Here is a 12,570-nt window from a genome sequence, read left to right as displayed (position 1 = left end):
TGCAGATGCCAGGGGAGCTCAGAAGCAAAAAGAGAGGAGGGCGGTGAGAGTGTCTTGCTCTACAGAGCCCATAAAAGGCCTCTGAGCATCTATACAATCTGAGGAGATTTCTCCATCTTGTGGAGAAATTCCAGCGCATTTTCAGTCTCCCCTGGCCCCTGCTGCCCCCTCCTTCATTAAACATCACCCCTTCCCCACCTCCATGGCATTTAGGGCATTCTGTGCTGTATTATATTTTGCTTACTGGTGTGCTCATTTCAACTAGGCACTCTCTTCCCCAATACATAGGATTGCTGCCTTGAAAGTAGGGCTCTCTGCTTTGTTTTTCTATCTATTCTGAGCAGTATCTTCTATGAGGCCTTCATACAGCAAGGACTGATCAGCGACTAATCAGCATTTGGTGTTTCACCGAATGATTCTGCTAGTGGGGATATTCATTCGAGAGTTGCCCTATTACCTAACTGTCCAGTGAAAATCCTCCGTATAGAAAGACATTAGAAGCTTTTACTAAGAGTTGCAGAAGCTGGACAGATATATATGAACTCCAGCTGCAGTTCCCTGAAGTGAGGAATCAATATCACATAGAACTGTACAGGTATACCTTAGGGAGCTATGTACATGCTTGGATCCTAGGTGCATAGTTTCTTTACAACCCCCATGCTTATTTAAAATATTTTTCAGAAGTCCTTATACATTGTTCTTTGAATTAAGGGTAGTGAAATAAACTGATTATCACAAATATCTGAGTCTGCTATTTGGCTTCATTATCTATCATTAAGTAGGGGCTGTGGTTTTGAAGGATATATGTTTCTTATTCACATTGTCAAACTCAGTTGGTTTTATCTAACAGACAACAATTAGAGTAGTAAAAATTCCACTCCATTTCCTTCTATTTACCCATTAGTGCTAGTCCACCAAGTTAATGTTTTTGTTTTATTCTAACTCCAATTAACAATTATATTTTTAAAAGAATAATGGAAGCTTAAGTATCTGAAGGGCTTCAAATATCAAGTCTAGCGATTTTTCAAACTGCAGGTCATAAGCCATTCATGGACTATGAAATAAATTTAGTGAGGTGAGACTGTATTTTAAAAATGAAATAGAATAGATTATAAGTAATCCAAATAGCAATGGAAATGCTTTTAAGAAATTTCATTTGAGCTATAGCAATATTTGCACGTATATATATATCAGGTGGTCCTGTAAAATGTGTTCTGTTTAGCAGAACTCTGAAATGGTCACCAAGACCTCCTACCCCTCTGGTGTACATACCTGCATAACTCCAGGGTCTGGAATTTATGATGGACTTTATTCCTGTGATTAGCTTGTGTGGCCCTTAAGACAGAAAAATTATCTGGGTGCTCCTGACTCAATAACATGAACCCTTTAAGAGTAGAGAACGTTCTTGGTTGGTTGAGCAGAGGATCCAAATGATATAGATTTGATGTGAAGTTATTTGCTTGAAGGTGGAGGGGGTCACATGACAAGAAAAGCAAGCGGCCCCTAGGAGCTGAGAGTGGTCCCTGGCTGACAGCCAGCAAGGAAATGGGTAGCTCAGCCCTACAACTGCAAGGGATTGAATTCTCCCAACAATGAGAATGAGCTTAGAAGCAATTTTTCCCCTGGTTGAAACTCCAGATGAAAACACAACCCAGCTAGCAACTTGATTTTAGCCTTGAGACACACTGAGCAGAGAACCCAGTCATACCATGTGGACTGACCTACAGAGCAGTGAGTTAATAAATAGGTGTTATTTTAAATTGCTAACGTTGTGGTAGTTTGTTTCACAACAAAAGAAAACTTTTACAGTATTTTCTATGGTCAGCTGTGATAATAAAAAGAGAGTAAGATGAAAAACAACTCCGAAAGACAGGATTTGGTTTATCTCTTTCATTGTACACATGTAAGAATTCAGGTCAAATGATTGTAAATAACTTGTGCCAGATTACACAGTTAGTGAGGGAAGCAGGGCAGAAAACGCTCTTTCCTGAACCACAGCTGGACATGGTGATTACTTTCCTTTTATCTGAAGATTCATATACTTCATATCAATAGTCACTAGCTTTCCCCTACTTATTCTAAATCAATGGAATTTTATTATACAGTCATCCCTCCATATCTGTAGGCTCTGCATCTGTGGACTCAACTGACCACTGATTGAAAATATTCCAGAGTAAAAACAATAAACAGTAACAATGCAACAATATAAAACAATACTGACTAAAAATACAGTATAATAACTATTTCTATAGCTTTTACATTGTATTAGATATTATAAGTAACTTAAAGATGATTTTAATTATACAGAAGGATATGAATAGGTTATATGCATATACTATGCCATTTTATATCAGGAACTTGGGCATTGCAGATTTTTGGTATCTGTGAGGGTCTGGAACCAATCCCTTCCACTCCCTGAACAATAAAGAATAACTGTACTTCGAAGAAAAAAACTCTAGAAAAGCTACTGCAGCCACTAAAAGACCCTTCAATGGCTATAACATTTTTTCTAGTTATTTATTTTCTATTTGAAAATTCTTTAAGCTTTAAAATTATTGCTTGAATCTATATAGTAAATACAGTATAAAACTTCATTGCTAAATATAAATATACTTTTCTTGGCCACAAGAGGGCTCCTAGAGTTTTCCAGGAGTGTAAAACTGAGATATTGAAAAGTACCTTTCAATGAATGAGCATATTGGCTGGTAGATGGGTTCGTTGGCAAGATTTCCTCCAGTGAGATTTTCTGGGACTTGTGGTAAAAATATCACTCCACTATATTATCCATAAAAACTCCTCCAGCCTATTTTTGCACAGAGGAGATGGCAACCTTTGAGAGTCACAGAAGGCTGATTCTGCTGGGTCACAAGAGAAGGTGGATTTCATTTGCAGAGCCTACTATCTACAGCTCATCACCCCATATTTAAATGATCTATGGCTCTATCCTCATCTATAAAAATAGAGTGTAACATCTACCTGTCCGAGTTGTTATGAGGGTGAATTGAGGATAGAACCCAGTAGCTTAAATTGCCTCTGGCATATGAAATTATCAACAAATGAAAATTTCTATTGTTGTTTATTACCAACACTTTTACTAAGAGACATTGAAGTAGATTTGTTTTGTAAAGGGAACTTTCAATACAGGTGATTACAGGGTTGCTAATATGTCAGTCTTGAAAATAATGTTTCCAGGTCCAAATTACTAGAAGAGTTATACAGATACAGTACATTTAACAGTTCAGATGTCTCTTTTAACACAGTAGACATGCCACTCACATTTATTATGAATCAAATTGTTACCAATTCATTAGTGAAGAATTCATGAGTGGTGGCATTATTTAAAATAACTCATCGTTCATCTTTCTGCAATCCACCCCTTTTGAGACTTCTATTTTCTAGGCTTAGCCTGTCACTCATGGTGGCCAAGCCGGTCGGTATCTCTCCCTTTTTTTCTAATTTTAAGGAGCATTGAGTTTGTAGGATAAGGTTTATCTGTTGAAGGAAAAATACTATGTCTTTTTAGCCAGTTAATATGTCGGAAAAGTAATAGAAGGTGGCAGACATATTGCAGAGGAGGAGAATATTGGTAATTGGAGAGAGGTACATGGATTTTGTGAGCTTTTCTAGTCAATTGATTTAAAGAACTGAGCTATCAAAGTTTTAAAAATGGGAACATGTGCCTGTCTACACTGTCTTTTACCAATTCTCATTACCTGACTATGGACAGTCTCATTGACACCATGCTTATTGCCTTTTGGAAAATAAGACTTGAACATCTAAATCTGGTAAAGAAAGCCTGAGAATGAATATATAAGAAGAGGACATAAAATGGGGGAAAGAGAAAGCATGGTTTTAGCAGCCAAATTCTGAAATAAGGCTAAGCCTACATGGACACATTTCTTCTGCTTAAAGGAAGGGATTTCACCCAAAGACATTGGAAAATGACTTGACAAAGTCACACAGGAAATCGGTGTAGGAATTAGAACTAGAAATCTGGTCTCCTGATGATCATCAGGAGACATTTCTAGGAATGTTTACTAAAGTATCAGAGAAAAAGATTTCAATCATCTTAAAACAAACATTCTCATACTAGGGTGGTAAGGATGGTTAATTTTAAAGAAAACAGGCCCTCAATGTAACACTCATTAACTCATTAAGCCACGGTTTCTACTATTACAGCTCTTGGATGTGACCAAATCTCTCCAAATTGAAGTAGTATGCAAGGCCAAAACAGCCCTCCCCTTTTTAGGTGGATTTGTCTCTCCTACTCATCATTCTCTCCCATATATGAGATGTTTAGTAAACTTTTGTCTCAAATAAACTTAAGACACTAAAAACTGCTATTGTTCATTACAAAGCAAGGCCAAAAACATGCTGGGCTAATATGGTACACAAATGTTGATAATTTGATTTGTTTGGACTGATGGCCTGCAACTCTCTGATTAAATGTTAAACTACAAAATTACGGGATATTATTATATCTGGGGAAATAATATAATACCTGCAAAACCCAAACCATATCCTATTACTCTTTCCTATGAAGGGCCTGGATGCCATTCAATCTTTTCAAAGCAAAGCAACATGCAGGGCCAAAATAGACACACAAGGAAATCTATCCTCTCTCAGAACGTAATAACTTTACTTTCCTAGTGGCTTTGTTGGTTACAGGCTGACATCAACCACAGTCTTAACAACCTGACAGAACAGGGTCAGAGACCTGGGAACCTGAACGGAAAATGAAAAGAATAAAAACAAAAGACAAGAAAGGCACTGACTGAACAATGGCTAAAATGAAAATAGTAGCACATAAGGTTAAAAATTGAAAAACCTAAGGTATATATATGTATATTTACCCCTCTTAGGTTAGGATATAGAAAGCCTTCAAACCTGCTTTTATTTAACTTTGCTGAAAGTTTTCAGTAGTTTTCCATCTTTCTGTTCAGACCACATAAGAAAATATCCAAATAAACCATCAGAAAATTAATATGATTTATAACAAGGAGCCATTTAACAAAACAGACCCAGAGACACTCAATGCCATTTAGGTAGATTTCATCTATTCACTTGCATAAAACATCTGGTGCTCACCAATGGTGTAGAACCTCTTCAGTTCACTCCTTCTGGATGGATGTTTCTGAGTATTTGCTGCATTGTTCTGCTCTTCTTCAATGATGGGGGTCTTGGGTGCAGGGGGCTTACCAGCTTGTGGAGTTTGCTTTCCTGCACCAGCCAAAGGGTTGAACCCTGGAGCATTAATATCCACCGACTGGGACTTTTTCTTCAACCTACAAGTAAAGAAGACCACATGCTGTGAATCCTGATTCTAGAGACACATTTGTTCCATGTTTATCATAACTTTTTTCAACAACTGAGTTATATTTAGCCTTGAGATAGAACCATGTCTATTCGATAGACATTCCCTACAGTATTTTTTTTTTAATTCTACAAATATTTTTGAAACTAGTAGGAAAAATACCTTCTGCCTAATCATTTTGAAAGATTTCAATAAAATATAAGGTGATAAAGAGCTTTTATTTTTCTAATAATGGACTAAAATGTAGTGCCAAAGATAAGCATTTGACTATAGTATTTAGTTCTGAAAGAAATTTTTTAGTACTACAGTGAAACACTAGCTAAAAATAAATGTTAATTCCAAAAAGAATAATAAAGTCATTATTTTCAAACCAGAGGCTGCCAGTGTTTTTCTGCTTAATCTATAACAGCATCTTAGCTATAAAAATTATAGAACTCATGTTATTTTACTATTCATTCTTAATAACAAAACATGTGCTGCTCACTTCTACATTTTAGAGAGCTAACATAAGGCCCAACATGGAAAGCAAAAAGCTATCCATTAAATATTTCCCTGCTCATGCATATTTCCTTTGGCGTAAAAATCATTATAAATGATGTTGAGTTAACTTCAAACATTTCAAGCTACACAACTAATGTAATTAAACCCTAAGGCCAATTTACTATTGGCCCTTGATACTTCTAGAGGTCATGTTTCAACTTTTAATTCCCTATAAACAATATGGTGGCAATTTTCTTTATTATTTCTGATAACCACACCTGAGCCCTTGGAATTTCCTAAAAGTTTCATACTTCTTCACGCCTTCAAACTTTATTTGGGCTTTTTTAGTACATTGGCTTCCCTTTTCTGCCTTACTGGCAGACCCTGTTCATGCCTATCAGACATAGCTTCAATGTGACCTCTGGGAAGCTTCCCATGACATGGACCTTGGTAGCCTCACACCATTCAGCATAGAAGGTTATTCATAATTAACCCACAATTAGTTTCTATTGAACTTAATTTTCCAGAGGAAAAGCTTTATAAATAGAATACAATCTATCAGTAGTAAGGGAGTCATTAATGAAAGCAATGTTTACTAAATTTTAGTCATTTAATTATGACCTATATGGTTTCTACCTTATCCATATATTACCTATATTATCTTATCCACGAAAATGGATTCAAGTAACTCAAGATGGCAGCAAATGTATTTTAAAGTGTTTAACAGCACTAGTCATGAGGAATACACATTAAAACTATACTGCACTCATACCACACCCACCACAGTGGCTAAAATGTAAAAGGCTTGATACAAAGTACAATGATAGATGAGAGGCAATTGGAATTCGGCTGCCCTGCTGGTAGTGGTGCACACTGCTAAGGCTACTTTGGAAAAATGTCTGGAAATACTTACTAAAGTTTAAGGCATGCAGTTTTATGTGTTCACCAAAAGATGCAAACAAGAATGTTCATGTCAGCACAACTTGTAATACACAAAAATTGAAAAAACTCAAATGTCTATCAACAATAGAATGGAATTTTATACAGCAATGAAAATGCATGAACTACATGTATTAGAACCAACATGAATGATTTCCATAAAAATAGTTTTGAGCAAAAAAGCCAGACGTAAAAGAGTACATACCCTGTGATTCTACATATATAAAGTCCAAACACAAGGACTGTGCTGTCTATGATATTTAAATGGTAGGTTAAACATTGGGGAGTTATCACATTGAAGCCAACATGAAGGGATATCTTGGATTCTGGTAACGTTTTGTTTCCTGATCTGGGCACTGGGTACCAGGATGTATTTACTTAGTGAAAATTTAACCATCTATGATATTTGGATTTTTCTGGGTATATATTATACTTCAATAAAACATTTTCATGAGAAATTGCCTTTTTACATTACAGTAATTGCCTTTTATCTGCAGGGGATATGTTTCAAAACTTCCAGTGGATTCTTGAAACCACAGATAGTAACAAGCCATATACAGTACATACTATGTTTTTTCAATACATGCATACCTATGATAAAGTTTAATTTATAAATTAGGCACAGTAAGAGATTAACAGTAACACAGAACAACTATAACGATACACTGTAATAAAAGTTATATGAATGAGGTCTCTCTTTTTCTCTCTCTTAAAATGTCATATTATACTGTATTGCAGGTAACTGAAACTGTAGAAAACAAAACTGTGGATAAGGGAGGACTATGGTATTCATTTGCAATGAAGATTATATATAGCGGCAATGGCTACTTGCCACAAAAAGGTGACATTTAAAACAAATAGAGTGAAGCTCTTGTCATTCCAGCCTCCTAAAAACTGGCTCCTAAAAACTGACAGAGTGAAATCTCATGAAATCTAACTAATTTATAAATACAGCTTTTCCCACTGGGAATGGCTGTTTTCCCTGTCCAGTGCCCTACTTCTCATGAGCTGAAATGAACTGCTCATTCATTCCTGGAATGGCTATTCTCCACCCCATACTGTTCTGGGCACCAGGGATACACAGTGAACAACACAGGCAAAACACTTACTGTCCTAGAGCCCCTTACGGAGTGAGACAGGTGATAAGTAAACAAGCCAATATATAACATATCAGGTGGCAAAAAGTGCAGTGGTACAGTGGATTAAATTCAAGCACAGTAAAGGACATAGGTAATGAAGGTATGCATTTGTGCTGCTATATATGGGACAGCCAAGTAGGGCTTGTGGACCATTGGACTTTTGAGAAGAGACTGAAGGAAGGAGCCATGATTATAACTGAGGGAGCAGCACTTCAGGAAAAAGAGATATATATGTTATGTTAGCAGAGAAGCAAGGCCACAGTGGCTGGAGCAGAGAAAGGGAGGGGCTAAGAAGCTGGAGATGAAGTCAAACAAGGTGGTGCTGGGGGCAGGGGAGTGAGGCCAGATCATATAGAGCTTTAAGGCTGTTAAATGAGGCCAAGGGAGGATTTGAGCAAAGGAGTCATCATCACATGGTAAAAGAATCACTCTGAGCTGCTTTGTGGAAACTAGGTTGAAAGCTGTATCTGACAGTTAAGCAAGCTGGAGTCCTTCAAGGAGTAGTCACCCAAAATCACCTATGGCGCCATATACTTGAGGAAACATGGATTTACACTGTACAGCTTTATCTACTTTTTCCTAACGCCTTGTTCATCCCAGTAACACCATTCTTATCTTAGGTGTTTGTAGACTAGATCTAAAACTACAGAAGTACTATATGTACTTAAGAGGGCATTAAAATTAATTTAAAAAAACAGGTTAAGAAATAAGCTGCATGTATACACAATGGAATACTACTGAACTTGAAAAAAGGATCCTGTTGTTTGCATTAACATGAATGAACCTGGAACACATTAAAAGAAATAAGCCAGGCACAGAAAAACAAATACCATTATATGGAATCTAAAATAGTTTAACTCAAAGAAGCAGAGTAGAATGAAGTGTATACGGACTTTATATGAGTATAATGTTGATCAAAGGATATAAATTTTATGAGGAGAAATAAGTTCAAGAGATCTACTATACAACGTGGGTGACTATAGTAAATACCAATGTATTATATTTTGAAAATTGCTATGAGTAGTTTTTAAGTGTTGTTGACACAAAAATTAAATATGTGAGATAATGCATATGTTAATTAGATTGATTGAGCCATTGCACAGCATACACATATTTCAAAACATCATTTTGTACACTATAAATATATATAATTATAATTTTTAATTAATTAAAAAAATAAATAAATAAAATGTCACCAAGGCAACCAAGTTTATTTAGACTAGCATGGCTTTCCAGGAGAGCACAATTACACACACCATGACTTCAACTGCATTAACAGTATTATGCTGAACCCTAAGAAATCACTAATATTCAACCACTTTCGGTGTACAAAATGTCAATATTCTATAGTTGATCTTAAAAACTTTATTTCAAAATGAAATTTGAGTTTCAGTATAAAGCAAGTTATTTCGGGGGAAGGCAGTTCAGAGGAGTAGAGATTTAAAGCAAAGGTGTTAAATTTTACAAAAAGCCAGCTGCTCTTTAGTTCTTGGCAATAATTATTATCATTAACAATCATTTACATTTTATAAATCTGTTTTACCTCCAGTTCACATAGCAGATTATTTTATCACCAGAAACTGTTTATATTTTACACTGGCTCATTTTAGAATTAATCAGTTACTAAATTAAAGTCTCATGTTGACTTATATGATGGCTAATATTTGATAAAGGGATAGATAGTATAACTGATCATGTTCTACTGGCACTACAAAATGTATAAGCATCTCATTGCCCTTTTTATATTCTCCTTGGAACAAGCAAAGGATGCGGCACTGAGATCCAGATGGCCAAAGACCAATAGAAAATGACACTGTGATTTCCCTTCTTCTTTCACCCCCTCCTCACCAAAAAGTCTTCCTATCCAAGACTCGAAGGGCTTCACATTTTTGTTGTTGTAAGTTTAGAACACTGCTAACAGGTTTTCTGGCTTGCATAAGACAAGACTTCTACTTGCACATTCTTAGAAAGCAGAACTGTGTGGGTAATTCAATTACTGGCTAACAATTCTAAAAATGAGTATTGTGGTTGACAAGAAATTCTGCTAAATGCTACCTTCAATTTCCAAATTTCATGAAAGGGGAAGTCTTTTTAAATTTTTAACAATGGTCTTAATTAAATGTGTTAAGCAAATGTAAATATAGCATAATGGAATATGTAGGTGTGCATGAGATAAAGCATCCTATTTGATAATATTTGAAACATTACAAATGAAGACAAAAATAAGCTTTTAGTAGGCACTGTGAGGTTCTTTGTTGAATGTGCTTTGCATTCCCAAAGGAAAATGAGTGCTGAAGCCTTTGATAGAGACTAGGAAATGAAGAAAAGAAGCCAGCCCTCTTGTCATGGCTCCTATAAGCAGACTGTCTGGTTTGTCTTGATTTTTGCATTTTCTTGTCCCTCTGTTTTTGAGGAGAAAAGAACTATCCTATTCCTCTGCATATGTATTCCAGTGCCTTCCTTCAGCGTGGTAACAGTGTCGGATGCTTTTCTGAGACTCACTTTCCTAATCTATAAAACGGGCATAAAATATACCCAGAAAGGTTCCAAGAATCAAGTAAATACCATATGTGAAAGTGCCTAGCACAGCACCTACACAGGAAGCTCTCAACAAATGCAAGTTCCAATCACTTTGTAAGAGTATGTAAGATGCTATAATTGTGTTCTGCACCATTCCCAGGGATGCTGAGGAAATGATATCCACTTCTCAGGTTCCTTTCCTCCTCTACCACTTTCAATAAACACCGAGCCTGCAGGGACTGCACTGCATTTTGAAGGAGGCTTGATTCATTCTGGAGTGTGGGTTTTGAGGGAGGAGTGAAGGATAACAACAGAACTAGCTGAATAGGAGTCCCTCATGTGGTATGCAATGTGATATTTCTTTCATGCCAGACCCCAAATCTTTCAGAAAATAACTAAACCCATCAGATGGATCACTTGAGTGTGTATGTGTATATATGTGTTGATATATATATATATATATAAAACCAGTGCAGGTTTGACCTAAGACAGCAAACCCAGGAGCATAGATGAAGACCTAGAGAACCATGACGAAGTAAGGACAAGAAGTGATAATGCAATTTGTGAAGCGCTCTTGACTTTCCTACTCCATAAAAGTAGGGTCCAATCCCATTTCAAACAGTTCTCCAAGGAGCAGGAAAGGCCTGGTAGGTTGATGATGAAATCCAAAGTCACAGAAACTAGTGAAAAAAAGAACTGGCAGAAAATATCCAATACCCACCAATTTTAACAGAATGATTCTCACAGTAATTAACTAAATTTTACCTTTGCATAATTTATTTCTATTTTATTAGAAGCATAGGAAATCTTACACTCATTTTCTAAATCACTTCTTGAGTAGGATAAATAAACTTTCTGGCTTAAGTGAATGAACGTACATCCCAATGCCCAGGGCTTGGGCCAACAGTGACTGAATGTGGCTATTACAATGCTCGCTGTGGAAGGTTTCTCCCAAACATCTCGGTCAATTCTCTATTTCGATAGCTTCCGTTGTGGAGAATCTTTCTTCAAGCTTCTTCACTTTTAACCCTTTTAACGATTATTTATCACTTGTCAAACTGTTTTTGTGTTATCTTCCCTTTTCTTCTCACATTTGTGGGGTTTTCACTTTCCTACTATCTCCACCCTTCTGTCATCATCCCCTCACATCATAACCAAGCAATGCTTTTCTTCTTTCCTTGTCTATCATGCTCTGCATAGTTTTGTAATTTTGTCTAAATACTGCATGATACAGCTCTACCTTGAGCCTAAACTGCATCATGGTATGACTGAAATGCATAAGAAAAATATGTTTTTATTTAACTGAGTTCTTTACTGGAATCACCTCTCCCATCAAGTGGAATTCAAATTGTGCCTGAATTATAACTAATTGGCTATGTTCCTGAGTTCTCAGTTGTCTGGAAAAAAACAGATCTTCTACTTTCCACTTACTATAATCCTAGGATATTGGTGGTAATAGTAGCGACAGTTGAGAAATCCACTACAGCACAGTGGGAATATTCCCTAGACCTGAGGAATTTAAAGCAGTATAAAATTAGTATATAAAAGTCACAATTTCATATGTTCCACTGTGTACCTTGAGAATAACAGAATCGCATTTAAGACTATGGACCTGGGGATTGGATTATCTGGAACTGAATCCATAATGTGGCATTTACTAGCTGTGTGACCTTAGGCAATTTTCTTAACCTTTCCTTGCCTCCATTTTCTCATCTGTAAAATGAGAATATTAATAATATCTATTTGACAAAGTACTTAGATTTGGCATAAGTATTGTATAAATGTTTGATTTAAAGAAACAAACGTGATTGATCAGTCATTGAGCATTTATAATGTATCAGGTACAAGGCCACATGTTATACATACAATATTTCATTTATTGATCACAACAAACTTATGAGGTAGGTAGCATATGTCCTATTGGTAGAGGCTTAAAGAAAGTAATGGAGCTAGAAGTTAGAAAAGCTGGAATACAACCAAGGCATTTTGAACCAAAGGCCACACTCTGGAATTAGGAGGCAGAGATAAACTTCAGCTCTTACACTTGGGCAAGGACCTGGACTATCTAGGACTTATCTATAATCATGGTATTCATGCTATAGCTGCCTGCTCTACCTAAGAAAGCTATTATAAACATAGAATGTGTTCATTTCTATTAAAGCAGCGTATAAAATTCCA

The 12,570-nt window shown here is 36.2% G+C and overlaps 1 protein-coding gene across 3 annotated transcripts in view; it reads right to left on the bottom strand.

Annotated features, from left to right (window-relative positions):
• The window catches only part of OXR1 (oxidation resistance 1), a 479,036-nt gene that overhangs the window by 229,686 nt on the left and 236,780 nt on the right, over positions 1 to 12,570 (bottom strand). For all 3 annotated transcript variants that reach the window (XM_017528983.1, XM_017528986.2, XM_037738704.1), the window contains exon 3: positions 5,089 to 5,285. In XM_017528983.1, the coding sequence (XP_017384472.1) occupies positions 5,089 to 5,285 (197 nt within the window). The remainder of the gene's footprint in view (positions 1 to 5,088; positions 5,286 to 12,570) is intronic.

The sequence above is a fragment of the Cebus imitator genome, unplaced genomic scaffold (genome assembly GCF_001604975.1).
Source record: "Cebus imitator isolate Cc_AM_T3 unplaced genomic scaffold, Cebus_imitator-1.0 Scaffold56, whole genome shotgun sequence".
NCBI classification, from domain to species: domain Eukaryota; kingdom Metazoa; phylum Chordata; class Mammalia; order Primates; family Cebidae; genus Cebus; species Cebus imitator.
Note: the sequence above shows the minus strand (reverse complement) of the source record. Positions and strands in the feature narration are given on the sequence as shown.